Source organism: Lepisma saccharinum, chromosome 21, assembly GCF_977018435.1.
Source record: "Lepisma saccharinum chromosome 21, izLepSacc3.1, whole genome shotgun sequence".
NCBI lineage: Eukaryota > Metazoa > Arthropoda > Insecta > Zygentoma > Lepismatidae > Lepisma > Lepisma saccharinum.
The window spans coordinates 64,049,638-64,069,283 of record NC_139249.1 but is presented as its reverse complement, the minus strand read 5'-3'; the positions used below and the strand labels follow the sequence as shown (position 1 = coordinate 64,069,283).

Here is a 19,646-nt window from a genome sequence, read left to right as displayed (position 1 = left end):
CTGTTCGCAATTAGGACGACACCTCACTGTTTCCTTTGTTGATTTTATAAGTGCAGTTACTTATGTATTATAATAATTACATAAATTACCATCTTTAATAAAAAATAATAACCAATTTTTGCACGAGTGTCTGACGCCTATTTTAGCATTCACTAAACCTCACAAAATATGTATTAATTTTTTCATCAAGGCTTTTTTGTTTATATAGGTGCATTTACATATTAATTATAATAATTACAAAAGATGCCATCATTACCAACCAATTATACACTGTCACTGGCGTAAGTGTCTCGAATAACATGCATCCAAAGGGGGTGTCTGATGGGCCCCCAAGTTACTCTTGGCCCCTATGTACGTTACATTTATGTTTTTATGAACAAGAGTAATACAGAAAATATTGGGAACACTCTAGGGAACAATGTAATATGTTTTCAATTTTGACAAGAATTTTCAGTTGAAATATCGAAATGGTAGAGGTGGTGGGCCTGACATACACACACCCCTTCCCCCGCTCGAGTAAGCTAGGGTTGTGATTTAGTGGATAACGAAAGCTAATTTTACTTGTTTTAAGCGTTTGGAGCTGCTATTTTGGAACTATTTCGGCCGGGTTTGAACCCCCTCCTTCTCTCGGCTCTTGCTCCATCTCATCAATGATTGTACGTACCAGAATCCTGAATCTTAAACAAAATCTTCAGTTCACATTATCGTTTGTGTGAGGCCTCGAAGAAAAGTAAACTAAATCAGCCAATAAATCATACAAAGGGAAAATAAACTGTCCTTGCCCCCCACCAGTTTATGCACCTTGCCCCCCCGTTTTGGAACCCAATCCTTCGATGCTTAATGCACATGATACAAATGAAAGGTCACGTAGTACTTTCATTGCCTGTTTATTCTACGTCATTTCCTATTCCATTATTCATTCTTTCAGTGCCACAACGTAACAAGGTCCTTCAGTTGCAGAAAAATGCAGCGATATAAAGCTGGCTAAATAGAAACATGTAGGCACTCTTCTGTGCAATTCTCTTTGACCTTCTGATCTCGAGGGCATAAAAGTGTTGTTTTCTTGAACTACCTTTTTAACGTTGCGAAAAGTATTAATGTAGCGCGTGGGAATAGAATAAAGGGAACGAAAGAATGTACACAGACAGCTTACAAGGCCCCCCCTCCCTCTCGATGAGATTCCTGGAAAGACTTAATGTAATTCGAATGATGAATTTGTAGCGATATTTATAACAAGAACATTGTTTTCTGTGACTTATAGCAACTATTATTATTATTATTATTATTATTATTATTATAATATGAAGAAAATATGAAAATATAAGAATGAAGGAAAGTAGCATCACTAAATTATATGGAGTGGTCGGAGATATTTAACTTACAAACCTTGGGCTCAAGAAGGAAATATAAAATTAATTCATTGATACAAAACATGTTGTCAAATAGGATTGATAGTGAATACTTTATAAATACAATAGTATATAACGTTCCAAAATACAAAACAAGAATAAATTCATTATTATTAGTAAATTTGAAAAATAGTGGTGAATTTATATAAAAAAATAATCTATGATTTTAACTATGACTTCCCTTAAAATATTATATTTAGGTATAGGATGTGATTTGCTGTAAAAACCGTTATGAGTTAATCCATTGATATTACTCTTTGTAACATAGTGCTGTATAAGGTTTATTTTCTTAACTGTTCTCAGTACTTTAAAATAAACAACTGTTATTATTATTATTATATTATTATTATTATTTTACTGTACACTTCGGCACGTAAAAGCATGGAGCAGATATACAATGAAGGGCAGTAGATTGAATGGTCTCTGACTCTGATTGATATCTGTGTCATAGTGAAAAAGTACAAAAGACAGATAATAATTCATCAACAAGATGATAGATGTATATTAAAAGGAAGCAAGGTGAACCCAGTTTCTATCTAAATAGTAAGAGGCCTCCCCAATGTCGCAGTGGTAGGGTCATCGCCTTGTAATCAAGGGGTTCCGGGTTTGATACCCGGTGCAGGCACATAGTAGTTCGGATAACACTTTAAGATGTAGGTCCATTTCCGATTAGCCTTACTGTGCATAAAATGGACTTAGAACTCCAACTCAAAAAAGTCTGAACTTTTATATACCTCCAAAGTATTTTCAATTCAATTTGAATTTTATGATTCGTACAGTAGTAGTAGTAGTAACTAATAATATTATTCATCATAAAAGTTTATGTGATTCTGCCCCCCCCCCTCCCCGAGAAAACTCTTGTATGCGCCCTTGATAGGTTATACAAGGTAGAATATATGAGCGTAACATTTCCTGCCTTCTTCCACCTTGAAGCCAGCTGTGAGAAAAGGTAATCCTTAACCTTGCCGCTTCAAAAACATCTTCGCTGAGTTAGCAACATTGACATTCGCTCACGTGCATTCCTTTATCGTGTATGTGACAGAAATCTGTCCTTAAGTCTGCGAGATAAGGCAGCCGCGGCGGGCCAGTGTTGGAGTCGACCGCCTCAGCCATCATCATCAGGCAGAAAGCGACACCGGAAGATGGTGGGAATTGGTCAGGAAGACGATCTGCGTTTCTGGGTCCTCCAGGGACACCTGCCATTGTGTCAACCCACGTGCTGAAGTCTTCACAACTTCTATTTTTTGCACGGCTGCGTGCGGAGAGACGTTTCAGCCTCGTCTTATCTGCATCGGTGTAAATGAGTCAGTCAGGTTTTTTTGTTTGGGGGAAGTCAACGCGTACGTATGTTACGTCACCAAGACGTGTGTCTACTAAGGACGCTGTTTGTTGACGCTTCTTTGAGCGTAACTTCGCACAAAAGTAATCAATCAAGCGGAGCAGCCTGGTGAAGGTTTCTTCTGGATAAAAGCTCACAGAGTGACAGCCAGGATTGGTTCATTTGTTTGGGCGTCGATGCGTTGGTGTTGTCAAGTGCAAGCGCTTAGTGTTTCAATGCTAAGTGTGGTGGACAGCAGCTGGCTGGACAGTGATACCTACGTTCACGCAAACTTGTCTGTTCTGAACGTCTTTCACGCACCCCGTAGTTAGTGTTCCGAGCAATGTGCAACTGATTTCACAGGTTAACCGAACAGTGCAAGGATTGGAAGACATGACTCCCTCCTGCACCAACCGCATGGTCACCTGTTTTCAGTTGAGTGTTTGGATCGGTGTCGGCGTGTTTTTGATATGGAGAGGTGTGTGGACGTTACCGAGAAACTCCCCGCAAAGCACAATCGCCCCATCGTTTGACAATTCGCTACTAAATAGCGACAATGAAACATGCTGCAACGCGTCGCGAATCGACACACCGCACATCTCTCAGAATTCCAGCGACCTGTTATCCGATGCACCAGTTCCACCGCCAAGAAGAAACTTACAGCAGCTGAGCAGCTCGGTGGCTATGATCATCACAGGCGTTGCCATGGTGATAGTTGGACCAGGTATTCTCGTGTGTAAGAAGATCGACAACAGAAGGCAGCACCAACGCCTTATGAAGGTTAGTTGTTTATTATTTCTTGATATAATCCACCAATGAGATGCAGGGTATCATGTTACACTATATTTATGGATATTGATGACCAGGGAACTGATTTATATGTAAATACATATTTATGTATGCAGTTATATTTCGTATTATCTTTGCTCATCATGGCATGTAGGCTCAAAAAATTCAGTTCTTATTTTTCATAATTGTACATATAGGTTTGGGCTCATATTTTACATATTTTAGTTATTTTTACATATTATTTCCATATTTCAGAACATTTATCAACATATACTCCATATTCGCTCAAAAACTACATGTCACCGTGTGACCGAAAGAATTTGGTGAATTTCTTGCGAATAACTCACGAAGTCCGAAGCTACGTTAAACAAACGAAAGTTTACGACATTTTCATGTCCTTCGATTGCGATGATTACAAGTTTTCTTGTCATCCGAACAATAATGTGTTTTTTCCCCCTCAATTTTACACCTCCCAACTCTTTGCTTTTGATCTTGTAAAACGCTTGAAATTTTTGTTTATTTACAATTGTTATCAACAATAGAGAATGAGGGCTCTACCATCGGCTCCTGGTTGTTACAAACGTTATTTTGGCAACGTTGGAAGAGACTCCCAACTCGAGCAGCCTATTGCTAGCCCACCCTCCCTACTAGTACTAGTTGCGCGCCTGACAGCAGCGCCAGAAGCAACGATTTTGTGGCTCACAGGACGGGATTCGCTTCTGGTTTCTCTCCAAGACAGTCACGGTAATAGTTACAATGCCTGTAGCTCGTGTAGTGTCTTATATTATTAAAAAGGTGAATTTTTACAATTTGAAGTCCTTATTTAACCCCATATTTTGATGAAAATAACTAAATATGTATTTACATATTTAGCACATTTCTACTACTTATAAATCCAGTCCATTGTTCGTGACTTTTAACAAATTATACAGATTATTGTATTTAGTATAGTGCAGAGATGTCTGTAATCCACAGTAGAAACTAACGGGGGACGCACCATGGACGTTTTTAGAGGGGGAGGGACACGGAGTCCAGACATCCCCCACCTCTCCGAAAATCTTTACCAAGTCGAAAATTTAATAATCAAAATACTTGCTTAATGTTGTATAATATGAAGACGATTTACTTCCGAGGAACGTACATAAAGGTGAGGAGTGTTGGCTGTGATTATACTACGGTTGTTATACGCAGTTGTAATTATATACAGCCTTGACAGTGTGCTTGCGAAAATTCATATAATGGAAATAAAACTAGAAATTAATGATTATGAACTTTACTTTTGATTATGAACAACCTTTCTCCTATTCAGTAAATAATCTATTTAATTATTTCTTTACATAATTTTCTTTAACAGAACAGCTGTTTATATACAAATTTGAGTGATCTTAACTAAAAGCTAGGTAATGAATACCGACTGTTTTAATATTATGATTATTATCAATATATATATATTAATTATAAGAATGATTATTAGTAGTAGACTCGAGTACTTTCGACGTGGCCTTTGGCCACGTCTTGTACGCTGCATACGTGACCTTCGCCCACGTTCTGGGCACAATCACGTTATAGATGGGGTTCCTCAATGATCGTAATGACTTTGAAAATATCTGCATGTTGTATTGGATGAAGGGGAACAAGTGTATATGTTTGCTAATTTCAAAAGTTTAGCAGATCACTTTACGTGTGTACTCTAATATTGTACAAATATTCAACACATTATTGTCTATTTTCATAATAATAAATTGGGTAAATATTGTCCGTTTAAAAATAGTTAGATATTTCATATACAATGTACTCAAAATTGTATATTATTTCTTAATAATAAAGTGAGTAAGCAATAACCGTTTCAAGATAGTTAGTTGGATTTCACGTAAAAACGAATTCAATAACGACACTAAATTGGAAAGCAATATTTACGTCTTTTGTCATTTTCACATCTATAAACGTAATTGAAAAATAATTGTTTTCCGTCATTCTACCTCTTCTCTGTAATAAATTCTGATGCTCATGTTTTGAAATTCGAAAAGTCTAACATAATTCCTTTACAGTAGTTTTCCGGTTGAAAATAAACTTTCTTTAAGTTTCCGTTTCCATGGACAACAACAAGCACGGAAAGCTCTAAAGAATTGTTTGTTATTATACCCCTAAACATTTAGTTGAAACAAGCACGATGTAAATATTTTCGCATTGAGTATAACAATATATGCGTAATTGTACCTGGGCTGAAACGTCTCGTTATGTAAATGTCACCCTTGTTTGAGGCACTTTTTCTAAGCAGGAGTTCATTCATCTGTGTGTTACTGATCTGTGAGAAATAGGCTATAATGTATGTCGACAATTAAGAATTGAAGCAAACAATGTGTGCAAAAGAAATGCCCGTGGCAACAGGTTGCTAAGGAAATGAATATAGGGCATTTTCACCCTTTGAAAAGGGCCGAATGAGCGATTTTTGAATTTTCTCGGTCTTTTGGGACAATTTCATGGGGTGTCGTAATCGTGCATTTTTCGCCTCTGGGGCTTCCTTCATGGAGAACATTTATGTCAGTGAGTCAGTCAGTCAGTGAGTGGTGGGATTGGGGCTTTATATATATTGAATGTGGAACACTTCGAATGAACACCTCCAGATATATAGTTACAGATACTTTCTTCGAGTTTTTGTTTTCAGTCCACTTTATGCGCAGAAAGGCTAATCGGGACTGGACCTACAGTTTGAAATGGGATCCGAACCACTATGTGCCTCCACCGGGTATCGAACAGTTACAAATACGTGCCTGGCATGCAACTGTTTTCTCACCTAAGATCTAAGTATTCGTGACGTCAAAAGTGAATTATCAACCCTGCCAGGAATGATGTTACCCCTCTCCATAACAATATTTCCATTAGATTTTCAAACGCAAACTAATTCTTGCAGCATTTATAGCTTCGTATTTTCAGCATATTCGTTGCCAACACATATGACTATCGTGTGGCCAGTTTTATAATAAAGAAATTTCAGAAATTGTATTGAGTATTTATATATGGACAGGATAATCCTGGCTGTGGATCCAGACGCCAGAGCCTCGTTAGTACGCAAATTGCAGTCCAGGGTGTAGTGAGATTTATTTGATTTCTTTTATTTCGCCTTTCTACCACTTTTGGCTAATCGCGAGAGGCTTACCCCGTGGAATAGAAATTGACAACAAGGTCATAGCGTGGTATATCTACCCATTTGCAAAAATGCTTCTCATTTTGCCAGCATTACATTACAAGCAAATCCTTGCAAAATATGAAATTGATGCACTGTTATCTGCAATTTATTTATGAATATCAACAAACATTAATTAACCTTGCACGTTGTTCTATAAGATATTTTCTCAACAAAGGAAATACCGCAATACATTTGTTGCGAAATGCAAAACAATTTCTGGAGAAGTAAAAAAAAAATCAGTAACGACCAATAGCTTTAACACTGAATGATGGGACGTATTTTTGTGAGTAAGTGAGTAGATTCTCTGTAAAGTCACTGACACTTGACCACTCATATATAATGTATGCGTGTGTGTTTATTTATATAATAAGCATATACACATATGCATATATTTTAACGTGACTAAAGAAACAGATTGAGTTCTGAACCATTCTGAATTTTAATTTAATCAATCTAATCTATAGTTCCACGTACATTTGTAGACACAACATTATATCCTTATCCTTTGTATTGATTGATTGATGTAATTTATTTTACTTCGCATTTCTGCCTCTTTTGGCCAATCAGGATATTAAGGGTGAATGGTGATAAGATGAAATGATGAATTTGCACGGTAGTGTATGCGCGCCATAAAGTTGTAACGGTCCCATATACTTCCAGTAGGTTCGCTACAACCCAGAATTGCCCCTCACTGTACACCTAAATCTAGCAATGGGCATTCCCCAAAGCAAAACGTTCAATTTGCTGTCTATGTTTAGTATATTCTCTGCCCAAACAAAGATGTTTACAATTGTCGAGTGGTTAGTTCACTACTCTACGGCGCCAGGGGTTCCGAGTTCGAGTGTCTCCTCATCATATCACGATCATATTGCGATTTGCCAAAAGTGGCAGCAAAGTGAAGTAAAATAAACCAAATCAATCAATGAAGCAATTCCAATTTTTCTTAATTTGATTTTTTAACACCCTTAGCTTCTCAAGCCGATCTTGCTTGTAAAAACCCTCCTTCCCAGCGTGTTTTCGGCGCGAAATTTGAAATTCTGCACTCCTGGTAATATAATTGTTTATCTTGGAAAACTACGTATCATAGAGTTATGAATCATACCTCGTTTTGTTTAGAATAGATCAGGCTATAAGCACAAATAATAAAAATGGCAAATTGTGCATTATTGTTTAGAAGCAGAGGAAGAAGAAAAAGAGAAAATGTAAAATTTTCAAGAAATTTAAAATTTGGGGGGCGAGGACAAAGCCGGAATTGGGTGGTGAAAATAATTCAGGCGGATTGCACCATATGTGTACTAGTCTGGTAGAAAAAAAAAATATCCGCTTGTCTTCCATAGAGTTGGGTAGTCAGAAAACTGACATCATGCATTATGTAACGTCATGGGACACAGGCTGTTCCATGCGGGAAGGAAAGGGTTAACTGATTCTATAATGTTACATTTTTTTTAGAAAAATAACATTGTACATAAAGGACGAAATTATGCAGTAAATTCAGTTCCCTTGGGTCATACGAAAAACAAAACAGCTAATAAATTCAAGACTGGCTTCAGCTAGAAACTAAGGAATATTCATGATTTTGATCTGACCTCCAGCGTCTGCTATACTCGTAAAGTATCAATGCAATGTGTTAGATGTAAGGTCGAGACCTGAGTCAACTCTATTCCCGGAGTGGGCATGTTTAATTCCTGAGCTATTCGCTATTAAAATTATCCGATATGACATCTGGTGGGATTTTCCGGAACTACTTTATGTAGGATACTATGTTGTGTTGAAGTCGTTCAAAGCATGGGAAATGTTCGAAAGAGTAGCGTCTACTGTTCAGTGTTTTCCTCTAAATCGTTTTATGGGTCAGGACAAGTGGAAAGTTTACATGCGCAATTTGTAAATAAATCAGGGAAAACAGAATTGATTGACAGAAGATTGGAATGGGGCATAACGTTGAAATGCGGCAAGGAAATTGTGAAAAATTCACGAGTCTGTTCACTTTATTTTCCGAAAGACGATTCTCTGCCCATGAAAGAAAAGTTTTAATTGTATTTTATGAATAAAACATTTTTTTCGAAAAGTTATGAAGCGTCTTGCCCAATGCATCCAGATAAACAATGTATAATGTATGAAATTTTGAACAGGTGCAAGTCGATAAGTGCGTAGATGAAGATAGTTTGAGAATTAATTAATGTTTGTAATGATACAGGTAACCAGAAATCGACATGCTAATGTTGTTTCATTAAGTACGAAGATAGCCTCAATGAAATTGTGAATTCTATTATTAGTATCCTGTGTTATTATTAAATCAGCCTGCCTTTCTTGGAAGAAGAACTGCAACGATATGCTGTCAATTTTCTCCCGAGCCAGCTTTTCAAGTACAGGTCTATTGTTTTATTTTTAAATCATTTCCGAGAGCCCCAGCTACAACCTGAGGTGCAGATGAAACAGGACTGCTTTGAAAAATCAGTGCGTATACATTAGTTTCGTCTGCGTTTTCGGCACAGCTTCACCATCGTTATGGTTCCTGGAATTTTCATCGCATGCGCAATATTTAAAAATATCGCATAAATTCAACGTTTCTTTCATACCAGCCTTGACAACACGCTCCTGTTTCGTACTACTGCTGAATGTAAACAAAGATTTATCCTACATAGAGCGGCCATATTGGAAGCGACACTAGCGCTCAGGTGGTAATTTTAATCGCGAATAGGTGAGAATCTGAAATTTCGCGAAAATTTCAAATTACAGTTCTTTCTGGTTTGTTTGGCTATTAAACACACATGCTAAAGCGAAATCTATGTTCACATCCCTTTCGATGAATTGATTGCTTCAATTAAAATTTTTGGGTGGGTCGGCACTTTAGGCCATTTTGCACCCTCGAATGTATACGGGAAAATATCCCCTTATGTAAAATTCTTACTTAAAAATTTAAAACAAGGGGAGTAAAAATCCCTGTGGGAAAAATAGAAGTGCAAGTTTGTAAAAAGACCTGCACAAGACAAACACAACACAGTAAAAAGTAAGAATACACTAAAAGCTTTCTCACAGACAGTGGAAGAGTCCAGTTCTTCGCAAATGCTAAACACATTTTACTAGTGTTGCCCACGAGACGAGACTTTGGCCTGTCTCGTCTCGTGGAAATGCTGTGAAATGCTGTCTCGTCTCGAAAATATTCGTTTGTCAAAGGGACACATGATCAATCTCGTCTCGTCTCGAATTTTTAAAAGCCTGTCCCGTCTCGTCCCGTGGGCAACACTACATTTGACAAAACACTGTTGTCATCGACCAACAGGGATGATAAACAGTTGGGAAGAGTCTGCCTGAGGAAAGGGAATTCGGCACATTCAACAAGAATATGCCAAATACTTAAAATATCGATGCAAATACGACACATTGGAGGATCCAGCACTTGCAGCAAGTGACCATGCGTCAGACGGCTGTGTCCAATACGCAGTTGAGTAAGAACAACTTCTTCTCGACGAGAGGGGTGGGACGAGAAACGTCATGCACCTAATATGGACTTACAAGCGTGAAGCTTGTTCCCCGTTATAGCATTCCACTCTTCCTGCCAAGTGGCAAGAAGGCAGGAACGAAAAACATTCTGCAAGGCTCTAGCTGGCAGATGGTGGACGATAGATTGAATTAAAAATATTGGGTGTGTCGGCACATTAGGCCATTTTGCACCCATCGATGTATACAGGGTCCAGCCCCTTACCATTACTAAAATACAACTAGTACAACATAACTGTCATGTGATGAACTAAAATATTCTGACTTGGGGCAAAAGCTGAGGCTGTAAAGGATTACTCAGCACAATAAGATTCATTAATTCGTATGTGATGGGCACTTCAGCACTTAAGCTATATCTGCCGATCACGTTATACCACTGTGGCTACTCACCGAGAATGCCTTGAATTCCGGGAATTATGCGTGAATTATTGGCTCCGGGAATTGTACGTGAAATCTGCGTGAATTTTTATCCGTAGACGTAAAAAAATGCAACTTTTGCTAATCCAAATTAAATTGAATTTACACATTTTTATGAATGTCCTGAGACAAGTTTATCAAAGTCTAACTTTTATTTTTATCGAGGAAGGAAAAGAAAAACAAGCTGCGTGGAAAATAAAACAGAATTCTCTCAGTCCGTTTACTTTGTTAGTGTCCTTTGCAGAACAGTCTATCTGACAGACGGAAGATTATTTCAAGATAACATATCTCTAAGTTGATGAGGTAAATGGGATTTTGAAATTCTTGATGTGAACGAGTTAGAAGCCAACATTGAAGAAACAATGGAAGAAATGAAATCTTGGTTTGACAGTAACAAATTACTATTGAATAAACAGAAAACAAATTACGTGCTATTTCACACTAAACAAAACAATAAAATTAAAGATGTAGTAAAGAATTGCCATCTTACAGTAATATTAGTTAGATTGATTGATTGATTTTGTTTATTTTACTTCGCGTTTTGTGCCTCTTGGCTAATTTGCGAAGATGGGGATGAGTGATGAAATGATGAAATTGATGAATGGACATTCACAAACAACCAAGCCCGACCAGGATTCGAACCCGGGACCCTTGGCGTCGCAGCGCGATGTGCTAACCACTCGGCCACAGGGTCGGGCTAATATTAGTTAGAGAAACAACATTTTTAGGGGTTACTATGAATGAAAATCTAAATTCGTCAAACCACGTAAAAATACTTGTTAAAAAACTAAATTCCAAAATATTTGCACTGAGGTTATTAAAACAAACACTTCAAACAAATTCACTAATTCAGGTATATTAAGCAATGTTTCATTCACTAATAAATTATGCAATAGAATTTTTGGGGAACTCACCGGCAAGTTTAGAATCATTTAGAAAACAAAAGCAAGCCATTAGGATTATAGCAGGTAGAAAGACTAGGGAATCGTGCAAAACGTTGTTTAAGAAATTCAAAATATTAACCCTCCCTTCACTGTACATATATGAAATGTCATTATATGGGAGAAAAAATTATTACGCTGCGAAGTTCAATAGAACACACATATAACACCCGAAATAAACAGCTCTTAAAGTCTTACTTCACCAGGCTAACATTAGTTCAAGAAGGACCCCAACAAATGGCAATTAAAATATTCAACCATTTACCAAATGATATAAAAGCAGAAAGTATGACAAGTTTCAAAAATAAATTAAAGAAACTATTAGTTAATAAGGAATTTATCTAGATTGTAAATTACAGAAATTTTGTGATTATGTATTTTTTTATATGAACTGTACTGAACCCTCCAAATACCAATGTATATGGTTTATATGGAGTAATAAAATTGAAATTGAAAATTAAACTTTTTTTGGTAAATTAGTATATCCGTAACATTTGCGACTTGTGTTTGTAGATGTATTTCGAGTTTGAGAATGTGAAATGGCAAATGTAAACTCCTCACCTTAAATTATATATATATATATATATATATATATATACTCGCGTACTTTCGACGTGGCCTTTGGCCACGTCTTGTACGCTCGCATGCGTGATCTTCAGCTACGTTGTGGGCGTAATCATGTTATAGATGGGGTAAAATGTATGCATGTTTTATTGGATGAAGCCAAACAAGTGTATAAGTTCGCTAATTTGAAAAGTTTAAAAAGTAACGTTATGTCTGTATGGGCTCTAATAAGGTACAAATATTCAAAATATTATTGTCTATTTTCCTAATAATAAACTGAGTAAGTAATAACAGTTTCAAGATAATTAGTTGGATGTGTTGCATAAACGAATGCATTAGCGACATTAAATTGGAAATGCAATATTTACGTCTTTTGTCATTTTCACATTTGTAAACGTAATAGAATAATTATTGTTTTCCGTCATTCCCATTAAATTCCTACCTCTCCTCTGTAATAAATTCTGACGCTCATGTTTTGAAATACGAAGAGTCTAGCATAATTCCCTTACAGTAGTTTCCGGGGTGAAAATAAATGTTCTTTAAGTTCCCTAGCAACGTCCGTTTCCATGGACAACAACAAGCACGGCAAACTCTCTAAGTAATTGTTTGTTATTATATCTCTAAACATTTAGTTAAAACAACCACGATGTAGATAATATTTACGCATTGAGTATAACAATATATACGTAATTGTATCTGGGCTGAAACTCCTTATTATGTAGATGTCACCTTTTCAGAACCAGGAGTTGATTCATCTGTGCGTTACTTATCTGTGAGAAATATAATGTAGCTGGACAATTAAGAATTGAAGGAAACAATGTGTGCAAAAGAAATGCCCGTGGAAACGGTTGCTAGGGACGTGAGAAAAGGGCATTTTCACCATTAAGGAAAGGCCGATTGAGAGATTTTTTAATTTTCTCGATCATTTGGGACAATTTCATGGGGGGTTGTAATCGGGTATTTTTCGCCTCCGGGGCTTCCTTCATGGAGAACATTTATGTCAGTGAGTGAGTGGTAGGATTGGAGCTATATATATATTGGATATATATATATATATATATATATATATATATATATATATATATATATATATATATATATATAAATACACACATACACACAGAGGGTCTCTATAAAAGAACTCCGGGGTTTTGAAGAAAAATATTTTATGAAAAACTGAAACTCAGGAAAAAGTAGATACATATTTTTAAAGGTAATGTTATCAAGTTTTGTTTACAATTTAGTAAATTCCAATGTGTGCCCCGTTTGTAGCACGGCACACATTCAAACGATAATCAACTTCTTGCCACGTCCTGGCCAGCATGGCTGGGGTGATGTTGCCACAGATGCGATAATTCTTTGTCTTAGATGGCTGACATCTTGAATTTTCTCCGCATAAACCATGTTCTTCACATGTCCCCATAGGAAAAAGTATAAGGAAGTAAGGTCCGGACTTCTTGGAGGCCATGGAATAGGCCCTTTCCTTCCAATCCACTCTTCCAGTTTCTTTAAACGCCTTAAGCCATTGACGAATGGTTTTGTCCGAAGCCGCAACACCATCATTCTCGCGTCGAAAGTTCCGCTTTACAATAATAACAGATTCAGTTTCTACAAGGCATATTACACACTGCGCCTTCTGTTGTGGCGTCGCCATTGCACTGAACTGCACTGAGTGTGTTTGGCTCGGCTCGACCACTTCAAAGTCAACGCTGCGCATCGTTGACATCCTTTGTTGGAATAAACTCCAAACGGCGTGAATAAAACTTGATGAGCTACTGACTTCAAAGTTATTAATTAACCTCAGTTACCTAATACCGTTTGCGCGCTATAATTGTTTAAAACCCCGGAGTTATTTTATAGACACCCTGTATATATATATATATATATATATATATATATATGTGTGTGTGTGTGTGTGTGTGTGTGTGTGTGTGTGTGTGTATATATGTGGGTGGTGAGAAGCGATAATACGTAAGGTGGAAATGGTGGAAACATCTGATTGTACCCTTGCATTTTTGGAAAGTTAGCCTTGAAAGTTAGCCGGGAATTATACTTGAATTTCATCATGGTTCTAGAGTGCCCACCCTGTATACGGGGACAAACCCCTTAACTAAAACGAAAATAAGGACAGCCCCCCAAAAAGGTCTCTTAATAGTTCCTTAATCATTTTTTAAAACTAATTCATTCATTCAGAACTAAACAAGAATTAAAACTTTACTGTCTGCGATGACTGAAATATCCTTACCTAGGTTAAAAGCTAAGGCTGTAAAATGGCACTCAGCACACACAAGGACAAAACACAAACAGTCCTACGAAGATTACACTGGCCGTAGGTCCAGACGCCAGAGCCTCGTTAGTATGCAAAATGCAGTACGTGGAAGTGAGGTTGAAAATTGGGTTGACGAGAACGTCACTGCCTTCATCAGCAAACTTGGCGGCAGCATCGGCTGCTTCGTTCCCCTTCACGACTCTTTTGTTTATACCTACATGCAATTGGTCATAAAAAGGATTATTCTATCTAACAATACTTGTAGGTAGCCTATTTTTCTTTCAATTAAGCTTTTCTTTCTCTGAAAGGGATGCCAAGAGATGTCACCCATTGCTGCGTAATAATATGTAAAATGTAAAGCTAACCTGTACACATTTGGAAAATGCCTGAATACATGGAGGGCTCCACACACATGCACAATCTCAGCCGTATGTGGAGGTGATGTGATGATCATTACTTTCCACCCACCTTTACTCCCCTCCCCTCTACCTTCAGAGTTGTCCGAAGATACCACATAATTTATTTATTTGAAAAATCCTGAATACAGAGAAAACCCATTTTTATATCAGGTTATCAATAGAGAAAACAAAATAAATTAACAAATGAGAAGCACGCGCACGCACACAAACACACATATACATACCAAGAATAAAAAGAATAACATCTATGGTATAAGAAGTATTAATTACTCTTCAGCTGCTTGATGCACACAGTTCTTAAAGCTTGCTTGGATAGATGGAAGCCTGGAAGATCACTTAATGAATTGCACATTGTGAGTGGCCTATACATAAGTCATCCTTGTCCTATGGATAGCCTTGAAGCTTTTGTGTGAAAGAAGTTGTTGCATTTGCTGTTGGTACTGTACCTTATGACGCTCTACAAGTACTGGGTGAACCATAGGGCAGCTTGGAAAAATTTCCCCCGACTTGCCACATAAAAAACAAAATAAAACATCTTCAGTACTTTGCAAAAATGAATCGACATCACTCAGTCGCCTAAGCCATTCCCCAGGAAGTCAATTTTCATTTGCAGAGCTGCTCAGAGTAAGTCGCACTTCTGCAAATATAGCTTGCTGTAAACGTGACATCTTGTAGGATTTAGGATTTACATACACAATGACAGTACTTTTAGAGTAGTGTGTAAGGGATAGCCGTTTCTAAGACACCCAAATGCGAACCTCTCTTCCACGTAGTACACCCTGGACTGCATTGTTGCACACTAACGAGGTTCGGGTGTGTGGCTCAGCAGTCAGTATAACCACAGATAAGAGTATATAAGCAGATCTGGAAAGAGGCAGGAAAACCGGTGCACTGACCTCCCACTGAGAATCGCCATTCGCAAGAAGTTTTGTAATAATCCGTTGAGAGGCACCACTCGCACTCTTGCTTCCACTTCTTCTGCCAAGAAAATAAGAGATGGCACGGCTGAATTTCACCGCTGTCCAGGTCAAAAACTGACGTCATCAGACTCCCCCCTCCCCGGATGGATGGGGGTTCCCGAGAAAACGGTCCCCAGCGATTCTGCGAATCCTCAGTACTTCGGTGGCTTCGCTATTGAAAATTGGCGTGAAGGCGTGACTTTTACCAGCGGTTAGGAAGCAATAGAATGATGTAGGCTACATCTATGTAAATAATAGATTCTGGAGAATACCTCATTCCTCACAGTTACTGAATAACAATACAATCGGGCACCTTTTCAAGGAACAATTCAGCTATTTACCATAGATAAATCGTTTATATGTGGTTTTATTTATCATGCGTTTCTTTCATCTTCCACATAAATACCACCTCAATAGATACAAAACACGTTACTGAGTGAATTTAACATTCGCAATAATAATACATATCTCTGGATTGCAGCCTTTTCCTTTACTCTTTTCGGGAATCTGCATGGCGACGAAATTATTTTTTTTCAATTATTTTGGAATGAGGTACAGTAACTTCGGCCAGCATTCAAAGCAAATATAAAGTCAGAGGATTGTCGAGATTTCTACCCTTATCTGTGGTATAACCCTCTGTAGGGTACGTGTTGTGTCATGTCCAGGTGTGTTTGTGATTGTCCTTCGCCACTTTCATCTGATTATCATTCAATTCAATTCAATTCAATTCAATGGTCTTTATTCTTGGGCGAGGTTCAGCAAATGCTGATCTACCACCTAACCCGACAAAGAAAAATGTAGCAAAGTACCTAGGTACATTATTATACATGAAGATTATAAGACACTACATAAGTAAAATAACATAAAAGAAACTATAAAAAAAACTACTACTACACAAAGAAAATCACAAAAAGAAAACAGATGACAAAATATATACAGTGCGTGTGTGCTAATAAATGAAAAGATAATAACATATATACATGTATTATTACTTAGTTTCGATCCAGTTTTTTCAATAATTCACAGGAAACAGTTTTTAATCATATGTGGTCTTACTTTGCTTCTGATCATCAACCAGTGAGTCATATACGGCCATACGAAAGTGTTTGTAGTTCAGTTGCTTTATTTCGTTCGGGAGTGCATTCCAGATTTTAGGTGCCATGTAACTGAATGAAGATTGCGAAACAGAAGTTCTGGAGCGAGGTATATGGAGATTAGCGGCGTTTCTGGTGGAGTATGAGTGCGTTTCACTCCTGGCTTTAAGCTTTACACTCAGATAGTCAGGGATGTTTTTATTTATAACATTGCAAGTAATGCAGGTCATGTGCAGTTCTCTCCGTCTTCCCATGTTGAGAATTTTGTGCTGATTAAGCACAGGGAGAACGCGTTCGTGATTTTTAAATCTGTAGACATACCTCATGCGTGCATTTTGGACTTTCTGAATTTTGCCTGAGAGCCTTTTTTTGATTCTTGGCCCGTAAACAACATCGCAATAATCGAAAAGAGGATATATTAAAGATTGGACCAAATTTAATTTAATTTTGGGTAAAATAAAGTCAACAAGCGTGTAAAGGCTCTTTAGCACCGAATATCCTTTACCGCACTGTTTCAGTACATGTTCAGACCAGTCTGATTTTAGATCCATGGTCAAGCCCAAATTTCGTACTGTTTGTGAGAATTTTGCGTTCTTCGTTTCAATTAATATTTTGCATTCGCTTAGATTTATTTGTTCACGAGATTATTGTTTCCGATAATGGTAAATGTAGATTTATTTAAATTTAGAACTAAGCCATTTGATTCACACCAGTTACTTATATTTTTCAAGTCCTGATTTAATAGTACAATCGCAATTTAAAATTAAAATCAAGAGAGAAGTGAAGGAGAGAAGGAGAGAACCCCGAAGCGGTCCCACCTCCACCCGCATACACTCGAGGATATGCTCTTATGTCCTTAGTGTCTTGAACAACTCATTCTTTTGGCTTCTCGTCGCAAGTTAATTCGATTGAATGTAGTTCTCTTTGGAGAGGTAAATGGTTGTGTAAAAGTGTATGCACACAAGTGCTTTTTTCTGCTAAAACGACGTTCGGATGAGGGTGTACTTAGCTGTGGTCTGATGATTTGTTATTGTATTTCCTTTCAAAAATAGATGTCCCGAATTCTAATCCCGACCTGGGGATGTGTGTTTTTTGTGTCGATTCATTTCATCTCTCATCCTCATTCTCGCGGTTAACCAAAAGTGACAGAAATGTGACGCTAAATAACAAAAATCAAAAAGTGGATATGATGTGACAACCTTTATCGTAAGCACTCATGCCTAATGTGGCTCTGGCGCCTGTACCCACAAACAGCATAATCCTCTGTATGGGTTTGTGTTCTCTGCCATTCGCATTATGCTTTTTGTGCAGTGGGCGGCTGCCCCCCCCCCTCACTTTTTGCCACTTTTACCCACGGATTATGCTAAACCTTATGTACTAAGAGAAAGTAAACGGCCCTTGACCCTCCTAGTTTTGGAACCTAATCATCGCCACTGCTTTTATGATTAACATTGGAGACGAGACTGACATTTGGGCAAAGTGCAATGCATGATATTTGAATAACCACTGTTAATTTTACTATTTCATTTATTCTTTGTGTTGGTTTAGAAGTCTACATTCTTCATAGAAAGGCTAATCGGGAATGAACCTACATTTTAAAGTGGATCTCAACCACTACATGCCTCCACAGGGTATCGAACCCAGGACCGCTTGATTACGAGGCGACAATGTTACTATTACAACATCGGGGAGAATCTGCTACTTAATCCCTAGAGGGGGCAAATTTTTAATATATTGTGTTGCATTGGCAGATATAGCAGGGTACAGAGGGGCACTTGGCCCCCTCCTCCAAAAGTGATATGTAACAGGAAAGAGATGATATATTTAAACTCCAATGAACAAAGGATATTGTCAGTTTGGTCCTTTTTGGCATTCACGCCTTGCGAAGTAATGTTTCAGCATTCAAATTTGCACTACTGACTATGTTTCTGTGAGGATTTTTTTTTCATAATCTTGTGTAGTAGTAGTTGTGCGTTTGTGTTTTTTCTTGTGTAGTGGTCGTTATGTGTTTGTGTGTCTTGTGCAGTAGTTGTGCTGTGTAGTTTGTTTCGGTTTGTCTTGTGTAGCAGTTGTGGTGTCTAGTGTGTTTGTTTGTCTTGTGTAGTAGTTGTGGTGTGCTTGTATGTGGGTTTGTCTTGTGTAGTAGTTGTGCTGTCTAGTGTGGTTGGGATTGTCTTGTGTAGTAGTTATGCTGCCTAATGTATTTCTGCTTGTCTTGTGAAGTATCGGTGGTGTGTATGTATGTGTCTTGTGTTGTAGTTGTGCTGTCTAGTATGTTTGTGTAGTAGTTGCGCTGTCTAGTATGTTTGTTTTGTCTTGCATAGTAGTTGTGCTGTCTAATTTGTTTGTGTTTATCTTGTGTAGTAGTTGTGGTGTGTAGTTTGTTTGTGTTTATATTGTGTAGTAGCTGTGATGTGTTTGTGTTTATATTGTGTTATAGTTGTGATGTGTTTGTGTGTGTCTTGTGTAGTAGTTGTGCTGTCTAATGTGTTTGTGTTTGTCTTGTGTAGTAATTCCTCCATTCATATTGGGGGTTAGGCGTAGAGCTGACAACTCTGCACTGTAAAAAGACATGTCAAGAAACAGCAATATAAGGCCATGGATGTTCCCAAGGTAAAATATTCCGGAGGTAAAATAGTCCCCCGTTCGGATCTCCGGGTGGGGACTACTTTGGGAGGTCCCTGGACTAAGGATAAGATCTACATTAGGAATAAGGATATTAAATTAGGCACCTGGAATGTTCTGAGCCTTTACCGGAATGGGGCATTTCAGTGTACAGTTA

At 37.7% G+C, this 19,646-nt stretch overlaps 1 protein-coding gene across 1 annotated transcript in view; it reads left to right on the top strand.

The window, feature by feature from the left end:
• Window positions 1-2,512: 2,512 nt before the first annotated feature.
• LOC146004060 (uncharacterized) overlaps window positions 2,513-19,646 on the top strand; it is a 117,148-nt gene continuing 100,014 nt past the window's right edge. The window contains exon 1 of the mRNA XM_083142675.1: window positions 2,513-3,507. Coding sequence (XP_082998801.1) covers window positions 3,121-3,507 — 387 coding nt within the window. The 5' untranslated portion in view covers window positions 2,513-3,120. The remainder of the gene's footprint in view (window positions 3,508-19,646) is intronic.